Source organism: Aspergillus luchuensis, chromosome 3 (genome assembly GCF_016861625.1).
Source record: "Aspergillus luchuensis IFO 4308 DNA, chromosome 3, nearly complete sequence".
Taxonomy (NCBI): domain Eukaryota; kingdom Fungi; phylum Ascomycota; class Eurotiomycetes; order Eurotiales; family Aspergillaceae; genus Aspergillus; species Aspergillus luchuensis.
In genome coordinates this window covers 758,974-776,047 of record NC_054851.1, presented here as the reverse complement: position 1 = coordinate 776,047, position 17,074 = coordinate 758,974, and the positions used below count along the sequence as shown (strand labels likewise).

At 49.9% G+C, this 17,074-nt stretch overlaps 8 protein-coding genes across 8 annotated transcripts; 2 read left to right on the top strand and 6 right to left on the bottom strand.

Annotated features, from left to right (window-relative positions):
* Positions 1-58: 58 nt before the first annotated feature.
* Positions 59-714, bottom strand: AKAW2_30272S (uncharacterized protein; the record flags this gene model as incomplete). Its single annotated transcript, XM_041686766.1, has 2 exons — positions 59-523; positions 571-714. 2 exons carry the CDS (start codon positions 712-714, stop codon positions 59-61), a joined length of 609 nt encoding a protein of 202 aa, XP_041540719.1.
* Positions 715-793: 79 nt separating this feature from the next.
* Positions 794-1,197, bottom strand: AKAW2_30271S (uncharacterized protein; the record flags this gene model as incomplete). Its single annotated transcript, XM_041686765.1, has 2 exons — positions 794-995; positions 1,055-1,197. 2 exons carry the CDS (start codon positions 1,195-1,197, stop codon positions 794-796), a joined length of 345 nt encoding a protein of 114 aa, XP_041540718.1.
* A 110-nt stretch (positions 1,198-1,307) lies between these two features.
* Positions 1,308-3,308, bottom strand: AKAW2_30270S (uncharacterized protein; the record flags this gene model as incomplete). Its single annotated transcript, XM_041686764.1, has 8 exons — positions 1,308-1,412; positions 1,478-1,552; positions 1,617-1,898; positions 1,957-2,316; positions 2,404-2,823; positions 2,909-2,934; positions 2,999-3,095; positions 3,156-3,308. 8 exons carry the CDS (start codon positions 3,306-3,308, stop codon positions 1,308-1,310), a joined length of 1,518 nt encoding a protein of 505 aa, XP_041540717.1.
* A 2,219-nt stretch (positions 3,309-5,527) lies between these two features.
* AKAW2_30269S (FAD-dependent oxidoreductase) lies at positions 5,528-6,739 on the bottom strand (the record flags this gene model as incomplete). The annotated part of the gene is made up of 1 exon (XM_041686763.1): positions 5,528-6,739. One exon carries the CDS (start codon positions 6,737-6,739, stop codon positions 5,528-5,530), a length of 1,212 nt encoding a protein of 403 aa, XP_041540716.1.
* A 492-nt stretch (positions 6,740-7,231) lies between these two features.
* Positions 7,232-8,917, bottom strand: AKAW2_30268S (M48 family metallopeptidase; the record flags this gene model as incomplete). The annotated part of the gene is made up of 9 exons (XM_041686762.1): positions 7,232-7,386; positions 7,447-7,505; positions 7,560-7,591; positions 7,649-7,712; positions 7,772-7,817; positions 7,867-7,891; positions 7,942-8,182; positions 8,258-8,499; positions 8,561-8,917. The coding sequence occupies 9 exons, from the start codon at positions 8,915-8,917 to the stop codon at positions 7,232-7,234; spliced, it is 1,221 nt and encodes a 406-aa protein (XP_041540715.1).
* A 1,447-nt stretch (positions 8,918-10,364) lies between these two features.
* AKAW2_30267S (uncharacterized protein) lies at positions 10,365-10,718 on the bottom strand (the record flags this gene model as incomplete). The annotated part of the gene is made up of 1 exon (XM_041686761.1): positions 10,365-10,718. The coding sequence occupies one exon, from the start codon at positions 10,716-10,718 to the stop codon at positions 10,365-10,367; it is 354 nt and encodes a 117-aa protein (XP_041540714.1).
* Positions 10,719-14,252: 3,534 nt separating this feature from the next.
* AKAW2_30266A (Zn(II)2Cys6 transcription factor) lies at positions 14,253-16,490 on the top strand (the record flags this gene model as incomplete). Its single annotated transcript, XM_041686760.1, has 3 exons — positions 14,253-14,403; positions 14,473-14,673; positions 14,737-16,490. 3 exons carry the CDS (start codon positions 14,253-14,255, stop codon positions 16,488-16,490), a joined length of 2,106 nt encoding a protein of 701 aa, XP_041540713.1.
* Positions 16,491-16,515: 25 nt separating this feature from the next.
* Positions 16,516-16,860, top strand: AKAW2_30265A (uncharacterized protein; the record flags this gene model as incomplete). Its single annotated transcript, XM_041686759.1, has 1 exon — positions 16,516-16,860. One exon carries the CDS (start codon positions 16,516-16,518, stop codon positions 16,858-16,860), a length of 345 nt encoding a protein of 114 aa, XP_041540712.1.
* Between the last annotated feature and the right edge of the window lie 214 nt (positions 16,861-17,074).

Here is a 17,074-nt window from a genome sequence, read left to right as displayed (position 1 = left end):
CTCCGAATATAAACCAGCCCCTCCCCTATACTCCGTACCCCAACCTATCCCAATTGAATTATCTCAACTTATAGATTGCTCCAAGGGAAAGGTGGTGTGGATCTTGAACTGCGGAGTTCTGGAGCAGCGCAGGATCCCTGCTGTGTTTGATGAGAAGATGCACGACGCTTAGCAGACCTTGTTCGTGCACATAGCGTACGCCCAGGCTGTCGAAGTATCGCCGCAGTTTGGGTTGTCGGCTCACATAGTCAATCTCAGCAGTCGGTCCCAGGCCAAGGACTGGTGCAGGTTGTCCCAGGCTGTGTCGATACTTGGCTAATCCTACAAGGAACGTGTTTGCTGCGGCATAGTTTGCTTGGGATGGTGACCCGTGTATGCCTGCATTGGAGTCGAACATGATGAAAAAGTCCAGAGGAGTGCTACTCAGTGCTTGGTGGAGGTTCCATGTACCGTGGACTTTAGGAGCTAGAGGGCATTGCCAGTCCTCGTAGAACATGTCGTGCAGTACTGAGTCCTGTGGTATCTGTGGTATCTAGTTAGCTTGTAAGAGAGAGAGAGAGAGAGACGGACAGGAAACTGCTGTGGCTCTTTACCTTCAAATTCCAGTGCAAGCTGGATCACGCCGCCAATTTTTCGAGGGCTCTGGGAGATGGCAATATTCACATCATCGAGATTTGCTACGTTTCCTTGTACCGCAACAGGCTGGCATTCCATACATCTGAGCTCCTCGGAAACCCCCTTATGGGCTTCCGTAGTTCCCGTGTTAGGTGACAAGAATACAAGGTATCGTGCACTATTCGGGGGTTGCGAGGCTTGTGGCGGTAGGCAGATCCGCAGCATCCTCAGGAATCCTAATGACAATCTTCCCAATATGTTTGTCACTTTGCATATAGCGAAACGCGCTGGCGGCATCTGCAGCGTCAAAGCAGGTGATGCGATTTGCATGTACGACTTCACGATCAAGGAAGTCTGCATATGGCTCAACTATTTTGGTTCTGGAAACAATCTAAATGAGAATGTGACATTCAATGATACGACGGCAGGTGGGTCATACGCGGGCGTGGCTCCCTTGCCTTGCTCAAGGTTGCTTTGCATGACTTGAAGTAGGTCAGTGGTGTAGAACGATCGTGCTTGGTCGAAAGAGTTCAAGGGCAAGATGGAATGGCCCAGGACGTCCCTCTTTCCGATATCGAACATTTTCCCTCCTGGAGCAACACACTTCCATGAGGCATGCAGGAGCTTGCCTGGAAGAGAGCTCAAAACTATGTCGACTCCTCTATTATCTATTATTGGTCTCCCGCATAAGGTCACGGTGAAACGACGTATCTCGAGAGTAGAATACGGGAGCGAGGAATATGGCACTCATTAACAAGATACTGCACCTTCTCTTCGCTGCCCACGGTAGTGTAAACCTGCAACCGGGAAAGACCATATTAACTTCTCCATTCTCCATGGGGAAAGTAACTATGAGACATACCTGAGCTCCCCTCATTTCACAGAATCGAATTGCAGCCAGTCCCACTCCACCACAGGCTGAATGAACCAGCCCCGTCTACAGATGGTCAGCAACGACCATCTTGTCCTACAAAGACAGCCTCAACTTCACGTGCACTAACCTGACCGTTGCGGAGTGCTCCAACAACAGCAAGACACCAGATCACCGTCGCATAAACTACTATGAGACCTGCAGATTTCTCAAATGACCAAGTATCTGGGATCTTATGGGCGAAGTTGGCCGGCATTGTTCGTCGGGTGCATAGGCTACCGGGGTGACCGAACATCACCCTGTCTCCTGGTCGCAGGTGCAAAACCTTTGACCCAACAGCACGTACAACCCCACTGCCCTCGTAGCCCATGTCCTCAGTATATCCGAAGAGGCCATATGAGATAGCAATATCCTGTGCATGAGTGTGAGTTCGGACCACTCAATTAGTAACGAAGTAATAGTGAGCATACCCTAAAGTTCAGACCCACACATCGGACGTCGATTTCAACCTCATCATCTCCAAGAAGACTGTGACTATGCTCTCTCCAGACCAATGTATCTAACAGACCAATAAATTCTAGAGAGAGCTTCTTCGGGAGCTTGTTGTCGATCGGCTTGGTGAATTCCTGTGTAGCCGGAACGGACTGAAGGCTCACTGTATGTATAACACCCTTGACCAAGGCATACTCCCTACCTCTGCCCGTCCATCTATGGCAAATCTCATGTTTGTGAATGTGGGACTGTAGTGACACCAGATTTTGTATTGCTTCATCATCCAGTTGATTAACTTCGAGGGTGGATATACACAACTTGGGAACATTCACACATTCCTGTCGTACCGAACGTAGAAAACCATGTGTCAGTCCGTAGCGAGGATCTTGACAGCTGACTTGAGTGCTCCTAGTGACCCAAGTTACATGGTGGTTGCTGAGTCCTAGTATAAAGTCTTTGAGCTGCTGGAAGCCTTCTTCATCCAAGTTATAGAGTAGAGGGGAGACCACATCTAAGAGAACGATCACAAACCGAGAATTACGTGGCAGGTTATACAATCCACATAGCTCGACAATGCTCCCATGAGAGCGAAACTGTCTCGACACCTCCGTAGCAGCTCCACTATCATGCTCCGAAACAAGCAGCGTAATATTATCCTGTGCAGCTGGAGGGATAGGCCGAGTAGACGCCATGTTAACAATAGGCTCGTTAAACTGATGCGTGGTGAAGTCCACGCCAGAGAGTCCTATGTCCAGTAGCTCCTTCCGCCATCGATCAACATTTACGTATGGCTTCTCGACACGTTGATCATTCTCTCCAACCCACCATCCAGGTAAGAAGCCCTGCTGGAGGCGTTAGAAGCCGTTATATAAGAACCATTGATCGTATAATTAGGGTTGAAGGGAGAAATTGAGGGTTGTCCAGCCTCACCATTACATATTCAAGCAACATGAAGTCTGCAAGATCCGTGACAGAGTCAGTCATACCACTGCCAATACTTATACAAACCGGTTCACTCACTGCCACATGTCTCTTGGAGCAAGAGGCGGCCGCCCGGAGCCAGCAGCTTCTTTATGTTTGTTAGACTGTCGTGGAGGGAGGGCGTTGCGTGAATAACCTGACTATGTTAGATATGTATTCATGAGATGCTGGGCCGCACCCCACGCTGGGTACTCACATTTGCTGCAACAATAAGGTCATAGCTTTCGGGCTCAAGTCCCTGACTCAACGGGTCTCGCGTAATATCAAGCACTGAATATTCGATTGACGTTCTCTGTGCAAAGCGTTTCCGAGCAGCTTCCAAGAAGCCGCTAGAGACATCGGTGAACATGTATTGAGAATATAGTCGGGTGCCGTCAGACGCTCGGATGGTAAGTAATTTTATATTACAAGAAGTTTACTTTTATTTACGCTCAATATTATAGAAGATAATAGATAGTAAACTTTAGAATCCCCACGATCAGTAGGTACTATAACTGGTCCCTTCTACCCGCATATTGCTAAACTTCTGTCCGCATCATACTCACACTCTCTTCTTTGGCCTCTATAGCAGCCTCGGTAGTAGGCCGTGTGGTAGCCTATATTCTAGGATTATATTCAGAAGTATCTAAGGCTATTTAAAATTGGTACGGTAATACCACAGTAGTAGCTCAGGAAGTGGCCCTAAGAAAAATAGTGACAGGCATAAACCGAAGCATGGGCAAGCAACCATTGTTTCATCTCTTCATTGTGATCCCCTCCACATGTTTGCGAGGATATAACAGAGTCTTCGCAAGACTTCTATAGCTCATTACTAAGTAAGCAGCACGGTAAAAACGACCTCCACGTCCCGAAGGTGCCGAAGCGAACAGATATCAAGAGTACGACGAGAGACGTAGCAGGCTCCCCAAGTCCTTATAGCTGTACCGGCCCAATCCCTCACCTAACTGGCTTTCTAGGAGATAGCGGCTCATTCTCGCCTCGGGGTTGAGCAGGACGATGAGGTAAATCCTCCTTCTTTAAAAGCCCATTATTGGAGGTGACGAGGGAAATAAACTTGTATCCCGGATAATCCGTGAGCATGGTCCACACTTCTATTGGCACAGTTAATAACACGACCGTCGAGTGGCTGTGGAAAGATCCTTCCACTTTAATATCAATGCTCAGCACGTCATCTGGAATCTTCCTGAGTAGCCAGGCCTCCTAGGCCTTGACACCCCGCTGTTTAGGATTGTCTTCACTTCTATAGATTGAAGAACGCGTTCGGAGGAAAGAGGGCTTGGGGAGTAAGTTACTGCTCTTGAATGGCTTCAATGTGATGCTCGGATGACCGCGTCAAGGAGAATGCATCAAGTATACTGGCATTTGATTTTTGGATGCATGTCGATGACGGGAATAAAGCGAAGCATGAGCAAGCGATCAGTGTTCAACCTCTTTATTGTAATCCCCTCCTCAGGTTTGCGAGAGTATAACGAATTCTTCGCAATTATACCTATAGAATCAATTGAGGAAGTCTAACAGCTCTGTCTTTGAGCCTGCAATACTGTCTCCATCTACTTTCCGACGTATTGCAAGAGACACAACATTATCATGATTACCACCGGAGGTACGCAATTAGTTAACGGCTGTCTGAAGGTTCGTCGCTAGGTTTTGCAGACTGTGTCCGTTTGGTTTGGTCAAACATAAATATATAGGCCTAGAGTCGCTCATGGTGTACATCCTCTTTCGTAAAGCTTTGGCATCATGCAGGTCTTCGTTAATGAGATGCCCTCCTGCCGGAACATACACTTATTCGCCTATGGCGATGCTTGGTCGTTCTTTAAGACTTTCGTAGCTCAATTAGGTTCGAGTCTGGTTGTTCAACACCGGATTTCGTTATATGTTAAAGGATCATAAGAATCTGTCAAAGCTCTACCAAGTAGACCAAAACGATATATCGCGGCCGCTGAGAGCAGCAGAGAGATAATCTCTTCTATATAATTGGGGTCGGTGCTTGTAGGGAAGATGTAAGGGTTCAAGTTGAAGAATAGAGACAGAGGCAGATATATATAAACAACCAAGGGCATGGTGAAGTGGCATATTCCCTATCATGAAAACATTTAATCTCTTCCCAAGTGATATAATCGCCACTATTCATCAAATATTGGCATTCAAATCGCTAAGCTTAGCGTCACAATATGGACTATTAAATTCAAAAATTAGCATTCACGAAGCTCCAGGCTATAGACATATAATTGAATGGCATCGAACAGTGTGAAGTGGTGGCACTCATAATAGCATGCTGAAGGATCTCTCTTAAAGTGAGCGATATATCGCTGGCCAGTTGAAGCAATTGGGAAGATAACTAAGATGTTCTCAACATAAGTAGATATTCTTACGCGCTAGTCCGTATTAGGTGTAGCTCAGGCTTCTGTTGTGGGCTCTTGGCCAAGCACCACGCCCTTCCATGTCATTTCCCTCTCAGCAGACTTACTCCGCACGCCTCTCCAACATTTCCACAGGATAACTAACCTCTCACCCTCCGCACCACCCAACAAGCACTCCAGAACATCATTTCAAGCAGAATCCGGATTACGACAACTCAACACTCTCACACTCCTCCAACGGCCTCAAATTAAACGCCTTATACCCGCCCTGCCAACTCAACCCGACCCTTTCGCGCGCATACTGCCTCATCTCCTCCTCATACCTCGCAACAACATCCCCTTCACCCACCTCCTTCGCCTCGACAATTCTCTCAACCAGCACCGCCGCATCCCTCAACGCCGTATTCACCCCCTGCCCACCCGTCGGCGGCATAACATGAACCGCATCCCCAAGCAGCGTGACCCTCGAATCCGTCTCCCAAGCCGGCAAATCCGGTCTCACAGACGCCATCCTCAGCGTTGAAGTCTGCTCAACATCCTGCTCCTCCAACAAAACCCTCACGGACGGATGCCAATCCCTCGACAACTCCAACGACAACCTCGCCGACTCCTCCCCATTCAACCTGAGAACCTTCTCATCCTCCATACCCACAAAATCCCGATGAACCAGCAACACCCAATACAAATAATCCTCCGGCAACTTAATCATCCCTCCAACATCACCCCTCGGCATCCTCATCGGCTCAAACAACAACGTCTTCGGCGCTCCCTCCCTCAAATCCTTCGCCAGCGACATCCCCCTCCTAGCCAACTCATTCAACCGCCCCTCCACATCCCCCGTGTTCCCCGTCTTCCCATAAATCATCCTCATCCCCGTATCCACAAACGGATACCACGGCACAAGCTGCCTTCTAACCCGCGACCTCGCTCCATCCGCACCGACGAGCAACCCTCCCGTTACTGAACTCCCATCTGCGAAATGCGCAATTACACAATCATCCCCCACTTCATACCGCTCGAACCGCTTCCCGAACTGCACATTCTCCTCCCCAAGACCCTGCAGGAGGACCTCGCGCATCGTCCCCCGATCCACAGTGTACGGTCTGGCTCCGTGGATCCCGAGCGGCGGTCCACCGCTACCAGCGGGGAGGGGCTCCCCGGACAGTGCGTCGAGTCGGACACCTACGCCTGGGAGACCGTCGTCCAGGGCAGCAGTTTTCTCGAACAAGGACCATATTTCGGGGACGAGGAGGGCGTGGAGGTTCTCTTGCATGACGCGTAGTCTGTAGCCTTGGGCACGGAAGTCTTGCTTTGCGTCTCGTTCGAAGACGGTGAATGGGATGTTGTGCTTGCGGAGGCCTTGGGCTAGAGCGAGGCCGCCCAGGCCGCCGCCGGCGATTAGGACGCGGTTGGACATGGTTTGGGGGGTTTCAGGTGAGTAGTGATTGTAAATGTAGATGTAGATGAGCAGACATGTAGATGATAGGAAAAGTAGAGTATTGTATGGCTGGTCTATAGGTAGGTAGGTAGGTACATGAGGATCTATATACAGTAGGCCTGGTTTAGCGTCGGTGGTTCATTGCGCCCGACTCGCCGATCAAGCGTAGACGGCGCTGTGGCTCCGATTAACCGTCTTACAGGGGTGAGAGGTATCAGGATCTCGTCAGTCCAATTAGGAGCTAGTGTTTGATACATGGCATGACTCAAAGCTAAAAAGTTTCCATAGAGATTTGATGCAAGCAGAGTGGAGTATCCCGAGAGAAATCAACGCGAGATAGGTATATAGATACATGCTAAATCGCTCATATCACGCTAGGCCTTGTGCGGATCCGATCCACAGTATCAGGATGAAAGGATTGAAGGACAGGAATTCATCATAGTATTACAGTTAGTTTACCCCGAGGTAGTTTCAGAAGAAGTAATCGCCGTCTGAGCTATCACCAGGCTGGATTTGTTCATGATGGCCTCTGCCATGGTGACCACCTCTCGGATGATGGCTCCTGATAGGGGGAGCTCTCTCCTGGGGACCTGCGTAGTGGTCGACTGCGTCGGTGAAATCAGGGACTGGATTGAGGATGTTGTTAGTGCTATAGCTTGAATTTTGAGGGTTGGATGGGCGCTTACTGTAGCCTCTGACCATATGGCATCCGCTGTTTTCGTACAGGGATTCGGCTTTGTATAGCCTGTGGTTTTGGTTAGCATGGCTGAAAGGGGGACTGGAGAATTTGGTATATGACCTTTCGCTCATTGATTGCATTCGGTTGAATGCCTTTGATGACGTCGTTAGTTACATGGTCCAGTGGGTTGGGTTGTTGGACTATCTCACTGATGGATGTGTGGACATGAACTCAGGCACACGAACTCTTTCAGTCTTGTGCATGTGGTTCCAGCTGAATCTTGTTAGCTCGAACAACAAAGATATATGCAGGTTGAGAGACTGTTTACTTACAAATCAACTACGGCACGGGGGTTGTAACAAGCCTTGGCCATTAGCACTATCAAGGATTAGTAGGACCTTACGAATAAATAACAAGCATGTCATACTCAGCCCGATGTTGTCTGCCTCAGCCTGTAACATGTTAGTTTATGTTTATTTAGCCAACGCCGTGAGTCAAATACCTCCTGCACCCGTGTGTTTGGCAAATTGACAGACCAATCCAACATCTGAGACGCGAAATGTCCGAGACCGCCAAGCAGATATACCAGCCCATAGGTCAAAATGACACTGGGAACAGAATGGCTCATACGTTCAGCCTGGTGATGGGCCAGCACATGAGCGATCTCATGGCCCAGCACCGCCGCAAGACCATCAGCATTTCCGCAAACCGGCAAGATGCCAGTATACACGAATACTTTTCCACTGTAGGATATATCCATCAGCCGAACCATCCCAAAAGTGTAATGTATGAATTCCAAAGATAGTCGAATGCCTTACTTCGGAAGGACAAATGCGTTCTGCTCCGACATATCGTTGATAACGTGCACCTCCCATTTCGTGTCTTGGACGGGTGTATGAGCGATCAGCCGCTCGAAGACTCGGGTCACTTCTTCAGAGATATGATGCCACGGAGGTAGAATCAAGCCTTCAGCTCTGTTCATGATTGCATGGTATTCGTGGTCTCCCATCTGTTTCTCGAGCTCGTCGGATACGCAGTTGAATCGAGTGCGGCCGGTCAGCTAAGGACGAAGAACATTAGCTTTGCATATAGAATATGGCTATGGAGTATGAGCAACGCACCTCCACAGTCTCCAGATTATAGACATAGAAGCTTCCTCCGATGGCAATGAGTACGAGCCAGAGCTGCAAATGCTCGCCATCTTGGAGTCTGGGAAACTGCGGTTCTTCGAATCGATTATACTTCGCACGGCTGCGGGCGGACTCGGAGAAAAGCCGGGACTGCGATTGACGAGAAAAGTGTCTCGAAGGCGAGAAGACCGTTGAAGAGGTCCCACGAGTTCTTGACGACAGACGTCGGATCAGAGGTGTGGAGCGAGGAATGTGAGAGGGGATGCGGGTAGAGTAGAGGAGCGAGGGAGCCGTGACCGGCTGGGGCGATGCGCGGAAGAACGCGCGCACTATCGGGAGACGAAACATGACTGTCCGCTTCGCATGGTATGCGACAGGATATGAAGAAGAAGGAAATCCAGCCCAGATGGCTGGAGGTCTGCGAAAACAAAGGCCAGCATTTCTGCGCAGTCGTCGGTGCCCTTAGCTGCATGCGATAGGTAAGCATCGGTCTCCGCGCTGGCCAATGAGCGGCGGGCAATTCCGGAGGCACAGCATGCGGCTGCAGGACCATGTGAATGAGTGAAGATAATAATAAGTAAGGACTGAATGAGATGTAGCATTGCAGTAAGAACTTTCAGGACAAAGAGTAGTATATTATTATTTGTTGTGGTGACATCATCGCATCCGTCATTGCAACACCGAACCGGGTCCAAAATATATACTATGGATTACCCTAACATAACGTCTCAGGTAGTAGTAGAAGAATCCACCATGAACTTTGGATGGATGACACTAACATTAACTTTGTAACTAGTAGTCACGTTTAATGTGATTTCACAGTATACATTCTTGAGTATACAGGATATACATGTTAACAATAGCGATAAATTTAGCAACCATCTCATGGCAGATGCATCACCTGCCCAAGCATCAGTTAACCGCCGAAATCTGAGATGCCAAGCCTACTCAGAATGAAATAACCAAGTCCAAGCTACTAGCTAACCTCCAGAGTCTGTCTGCATGCCATATCTCCAATCCAGTTTGAGTTAATAATAGCATCAGCCACAGTTCCCAGGCACTCGAACGCCCTATTCCAACGGCCGGAACAGCAACCGTAGAACTCAACAACGAACGCATAGCCAATAGTGACCACCACACTCTTCGATGATAAAACACTCCTCTCTCTACATGACACATTATACAGCCCAACTAATACCCACAACCACCAACTCACAACAGTTATTCTTAGAAAAGACCACCCCAAGAAAGACCGCGACCCATCCAGCCGGATCCCCCCAGCGCCTAACATCCATTCAATCCCGCCACAATCTGCCCAGTGATCTATATGCTACAATTCCTGTAGCAAGTCCAATCCAGCCTTACCAGACACATCGACACATCCAATACCAATGAATTATCCCGGCGGCTACATGCAGAGCGTCAAAGTTCTGGATCTGATGAAACGGCTGTTCGGCAAGCGAGGCTGAAGCAATAGCGGCATCAAGATATGCAGGCTATTTCTGGAAACGAAATTAAGATGAACTATTAATTGATGAAGGTTTATCCCGAGGATGCTTATCCGGTAGTGTATAGTATGATCTCATGCATGTATTCTTAGATGTTAGTATGGAGTAAAGGAAGCAAGCTATTCTTAGATGCCATGCCTTACCCCTCATTTAGACGCCGGGGAGGGTCGACGGGGACATGACGGCGGCTACTATGTACATCTGATTTGAGTGGGTGTGTGTGTGTGATCTGATACTAGCAGAGAATATGATTGGAAGATGAACTGGGTTTCTATTTTGGGAGTTTACTACTTTCTTTCGTTCATGCTACTACTAGGGTTGGATGGATAGAATGAGGAGATCTGGATCGGTTCCGGGCCGCTGGACGGTAGAACTGTAATGGAGGTGTTCTTTTTCTTTTCTTTTCTTTGACTTTTAGATTGTTGATCCACTAGATTGTGCTTAACCGCCGGGTCTACTAACTTTTGGGGACTTGGTTTGCTGGATGATTGGTTGCTTTTTGTTGGTTTATCTATATTTATGTTGATTGTGAATATGGAACCCCGGCTAAGTTCATCCACGGTGTCATGCTTCGTTACCAGAAATAGTATCATTTGGAGAACTGCAAGGGACTGTGGGGGTCTTGTGAGATGGGAGCACATGGCTGTTGAGAGTAGGGAATAGAAGAGTGATGTTGCAACGAGGATGATAGCATTGTTGAGTGTTAGGTGGTTGAAGCAATTTGTTCCGTTTATGGCACTCGCTCTGAGATTGACTCGCGTGCGTAGATAGAGCTAGGCTGCAAATATTCGAAATACTTTCATAATTTTGTTACTCAATCCCTGCTATTCACTGAAAACTCTACCTTACATGTGGCTAATTATAAATCTATTCTCATCTGAGGTCTGGATCCAAAACCTGGAAAATCTTCTTTTGGACAGCGTGGGCCATAGGCTATCCAAGTCTAAGCTAGATGTGCAGTGTATAGTTTAGCCACTGCATGTCGAGGTAAGCGTCTGTCAAGCGAGAACACCAGACAATCATGTTTGCGCTTTATTTGCCTCGCACGGATCAATAGAGCCTTCACTGGTAATTAGCGAGATCCATCGCCAAGGTAGAACCAAAGCAATGCACAATTTGACGCCAACACCCAACAAATTCAGCAGCGGCAATGAGGAGCACACTAAATCTCCCAAACCGGAAACTCTACGAATCCAGGTAGTTTGGCGTCACGCCAAAATTCGAAAAAAGCAAGCACAGCAACAGCCGTGGAACCCCACTTGGAGGGCACAACTAATTCCAGCGCACAGAGTGGATTGTTAACGGTGTATAACTGCTTCTCGGAGATATTCGATGAAATGACCCTAATTTGCCGACGACACGAAAAGCGCGGTGAGTGAACATACTAACCCAACTGAGAAAGAGAGACGTAGCCCAGGTGACTCGGTGTGATAACTGCACAGACTGCATGCCAGGCACGCTGCAAGCACCTGACTTGCCGGGGTTGGGTTGGCTTTGGGACCATGCAGTGATCTGCATCGGGGAAGCACACCAGCTGGAGAATTGGCGCTGTACGCAAGTTCCTGCGCTTGCGTTGCAGTAAATTGCGCACGTAAATTGGCGAGCAGCAAAAAGGACATTCCTAGCGTAAACGTGAATATTGAACAGGGGGGATGCATAAATTTGGATGTTAGTAAAGGTATGGTGATGATCTCATAGATTTAGGATAGAGGGGTACAAGCACTAGTACTCTGTATTAGCATCGAGTCGACTCGAGGGATTGCAACGGGGGTGGCACGTCCTCGATCATTGGCGTGCCGCTCGTAAAAGCCGGCGCCAAGTGATTATACGACTGGGAGCTTTGATTTGTTGAGAGAGACTTTGATGGCCGGGAAAAAGGGACGCTAAACGCTAGCCTGCAGCTGCAGGAATGTGATAAGAAATGGCAGGCGCGCATCGTGATAATCAAGCTAGCACGGGAGTCGGTGGCCGTAACTCGCTTCCGACATCTGCCCACTCGGTCTGTGCTGATCGAGTCTGTCAGATGGAGGTGTGCATCGAATTCACTTCTCAAGAAGGAGAGAATGAAGCTGTCATGGCTAGCATGGTAGAGATATTCATTTTGCCGATAGGCGCGTCTTCGGTATACTGAGTATTAGGCGAACGCTGTTTTTGACTGATACAATACACTGGGCGCAAATTTCTAGCAACAGCGCACGTTCGTTGCCGAATGTGACAAGAGGTGTGACTGGGAAGCATGGTTGCAGAGGCAGCCAAAGTTAAATTGTTAGCGCCCAGTTGAATGATTGCTCTCCACTCTTAGTCCCGCTGTCAGATCTTCGCGCGGACCAAGGATCATGGGACGGTCCAGGACCGAGTCATGGCCTTGCCTAATTATTCCGACCACAAGCTAATTATGGCCGAGCTGGTTGTGGATAATCCGACAGAAAGAGTGGACGGTAAGAATAGTCTTTCATTTAGCGCTGGGAACTGAGGGGATTGCTTCTATGGGCGGTTAAAATGAACAATAATAACAAAAACCCAATACAGACAGCCAACCACATCCAGTCAAGCAGGGTCTTGGCCTGGATCGCGAGGTTAGTGGCATCTGGTCACATCTTGGCAGAGGGATACCACTGGTTGGCACTGGTTGCACGGGGCACTTCAGGCCCGACCCACTGCAGCCCGGTTGGCTGCGGGTTTCCCGCTCTGCAAGCAACCATGTCGGGGGCGGCCAATCCCCGGCCAGTAAGGGAAGCTTGGCTCATCCGCACTAAATTAGCTACTGTTTACTACTGTAGGTGCTGGACTGCCACTTGCGACTGAATCCCCCGCATTGCATTTGACTCTTGACGAGCTCACCACCACCCACTTGCCGCCCGGCACACTGATTGGCACCGATGGCACAAGACCTTTGTTCACCAGACAGGGTTGGAATCCCACCTCCCTCGAGCACCTCCTGCCAGTCCGCATTAGCCGGTTGGGTTGGCAATGTGCCTGGCATTTTGCTCTCCTCCCCCCACTCTCCTCAACGGCTGTACTCCCCTCCCCCATGTAGTCATCCATTCTGCTCCTCTGTCTCCTCCATCAGCGTACCTACTAAGACGGTGGATACTGATTATGCATTTTCCAGATCGGGTGAAAGTCACTCCCACTACGAAGTAGTACCACGACCGAGTACATCCATCATGCATTGCTTGCGTGACTAAGACCTGCGATTGGCCGACGGGGTTACTTGGTTATCATTTCCACCTCCCGGATTGCGCGACGGGTACCACTTACTCAGTTACCATTGTCTCTGTAGCCACGAGTGAGGTCTTTCTGCAGCATTGCAGAAATACTGTAGCACCTGAGTGCAGCACTCCGAGGTGGTACTCGAATCCTTGGGTCACCAGGGATTGACTGGACGATCGTAGTACAGATGATCCCTCTAGAGGCAGATATCGCGATAGAGGGACCAAAAAAAGAAACAGAGAAGGCCAATGAACCTCAGCCCGTCCACCGATCTGCCCCGTGCGAGATTGGTCTTTGGGCAGGCAATTGCGATAGCTTCCATGCCAATCAATTCCCCAGCCGCACAGTGCTCTCTCCCGGCCGTATCCAATCAGTGGCACGGATAGGCTGCATACGCGCCAGGTTGAAGAGCGCGAAAACAAAAAAGTGTAAAATGCGCTCGCAAATCTCCAAAATTAGCCCAGGCTGACTAGCAGTTCCTTGTCCGTGCATGAAGGGATCCCCACTTACTCTCAGGGATTGCTCTCTTTCCCTCCCCCCCGCCGCCAATCCTTCGCCGGCTTTCCCACCACCACAATTTCCCCGATCCTGTTCGACCTGCACTCGGCTGTCGGCCAGGATCTAAAATAGAAACATCATGGCCTGTCTGTCAGAGCTCAACCCACGTTTTAAAGCTTCTTCGATCCCCGCTGTCATGCTCGAATCTGGAATCACTGTCACCAAGCGTTGTTATCTCCCTCCCGCCTCATCCTCCGCCACCGCGCCTTTCGTTCTCTTCTTCTACTTAATTAGATAGCAAAGGCTGCCGGTTCAGCTTTGCCCCCTCCTTAATACTCCTGATACCCATTCATCAGCTCGCCAGACGACTGTGTCCTGTCTCTTTCGACGACTTTATCCTGCATATCTATCGGTGTTTTTATATCTATCCCTGCTTAAGTACGATATCATATTTCGACATCAGAATGCCTGCCGCAGCAAAGAAGAGGTCGACTCCCGTCCGGATCTCGCCAGTCAAGTCCGAAGAGTGTTCGCAGTCACCGTCAGCCAGTGAGGGTACCTCCACGGGGTCTACAGACAAGAACCAGCTCAAGTTACACAAGCGATCTCGCTCTGGTATGTTATATCATTGACAGTTACTTGAACCCTTAGTGGATCTAACCAACATTTGTCCCCCTGAAATAGGTTGCTTCACATGCCGCCTGCGCCGAAAGAAGTGTGATGAGAAGCATCCCTCCTGCGGAGCCTGTGTAAATCTGTGTGTGAAATGCGAATACAAACGCCCTATCTGGTGGGGAAACGCAGAGCAACGGAGGATCCAGAAGGAACGCATCAAGAACAAGATCAAGCAGACTAAGATGCATGAGCGCAATGGGGCTCTGACAGGTATGTATTTGCTTTTGGGACATGATCGTTTCCCCCTCTGACAGGCTATCGTGCTGCACTCAGATTCCGCCGCTCGTACTCGCAGCATGGCTGTACCTTCCCCAACTTCTCCGGAATACGAATTCGGTCGCCCTGCCTTTCCAGAGCAGTACGATATCTTCGCTTCACACCTTCCCACCCCGGCCATGAACCAACCCATCTATGCCCCGACCCACCCCTATGAGATCGATGTGAAGACCGAAAGACATACCTTTGTCAATGATGTCCCCTTGCGCCACGACTCATGCAGCTCGACCTTCAGCACTTTTGCTCCACCGCAGTTGAATGCCCCGCTACCGACCTTCCCCAGTGAAGACTGGTTCCACGACGAGTACTTCGCTCAAGTGCCTGCCCTGCCTGGAATCGACCCGGCGCTGTGTGAACAGAGTATCGGCCAGACGTACGCCATGCTTCAGTCCAATATCCCTGTTAGCGACCATGACCGGCCACTCCTCGACCACTTCATTCACAATGTCTTGCGCATTATCTTTCCCGTCTTGGAGGCACACCAGCGTGGACACCTCCGAGCCCAGGCCATCCTGCAAGCTTTGGAGACGAACAAGTGCTACCTCCACTGCTGTCTGAGTGTTGCCGCCATCCACCTCAAGACTACGGAAGGACTCGTTGGGGAACAGATCGACCACGACATCATGCGCAATCGCTTCGAGGCTGTTTCGCAATTGTGCCTGGCATTGGGCGAAGACACCAACCACGAGGAGATCCTGGATGCGACGCTAGCCATGATCTTCTTCCACTGCTCCGTGGGACCGGCCGATGATTACCTACCGGATATTCCGTGGTTCGAGCACTTCCAGGCTGCCTCCAACCTTGTGCATCGGCTTGGGCTTCCGACGGCAGTTCCCGCCTGCGGGAACCCGTACATGCTACCCCCCTTCACCATGACTCTGGCATCGTGGATTGACATTCTTGGATCGACCATGCACGGCAAGACTCCGGAATTCGCACACACCTACCGTGCCAAGCACCTCAGCGGCTCGTCTCTGGGGCTCCGCGAGCTCATGGGCTGCGACGACCGTGTCATGTACCTGATTTCGGAGATCACCTGTCTGGACGCATTGAAGAGAGACGGCCGAATCGACGAGATGGGCGTGTGTTCGCATGTCTCGGCTCTGGGACAGCAACTAGAGTTCACCGAACCCGTGAATCAGACGCTCGAAAGCCCATTCTTACCGAACGGAGCCTTTTCTCCCGAGATCCTCACCAAGAACATCACGGCCGCTTTCCGCCTCGCCGCAAGAATCTACTTGTGCAGTCTGGTCCCGGGGTTTGACCGAAACCAACCGAGCACCGTCAATCTGGTCGCCGCTGTTGCCAATGTTCTCTATGTTATCCCTTCGGGCCCCGAAGGCTTTGATCGCTCGCTCGTTTGGCCGATTCTGATCGCCGGAGCATACTCAGCACCCGATAGCCATTTCCGCACCGTCCTCGCCGATCGAGCTGCTGCTCTTGGCGAGCATGCCGAACTCGGTAGCTTTGGCCGTATGTACCGCGTCCTGAAGGAGGTATGGCGTGTGTCTGATGAGTCCATCGAACCCATCGAGCCGGTCGAGACCGTCGAACCTGTCGAATCCGCTTCTGCCCCGGAAGAGCGACGGTCCTCATCCGCCTCCTCATGCTCCGACGCGCCTGTGAAGGCCGAGGGCTCTCAGTCTCCCAAGGAAAGCCTCGTGCCATGGGGAGCGAAGGAGATGAAAAAACCATTCCTACACTGGCGGGAGATCATGCAACAGAATGGCTGGGACTACCTTCTTCTCTAAACTCTTGTTTCCTTGATTGCATTTTATGCGCATTCTGTTAATATCCCTTGAAGGGACCGATCATACAAGCTGGCTTGGATATTGCATAACCAACCTGGAGACTCGCGGATCTGGTCCTACCAGGGCGACAAGCACGAAACAATTCGAACAGGCAACACGACTGGACATCGTCCTGGGGTTCCTTCCTGAGGAGGCCCTTCTGCCTGTTTGCAATTATGTTTTTCACTTTTCCGGCAAAAGTCCAGACCTTATAGACACTATTGGTTCGGACCAGAACTTTTGGCTCTCCGTTTTATTCTTTCGCTACGATATACCCGGCTGTCTCGTATCCGCAGGCCGGAGCGATGACATGCCATGTCTTTTCTCATGAGGTGGAGCGGGAATAACCGCACGGCGCTGACAGTCATATCCCATACCCCTTGGCCGGCGCATTGGAGCAGGAGTTTGGTTGTTTTCGCATGACAAATATTACAAACCCATATATGTTGATGTCCTCATGTTTTGGTATTATTTATTGATTGCATGTGTTGCTGATACATTGTATCTTGCTTTATTCGGGATTGGTTAGTTGTATGATCAGATCA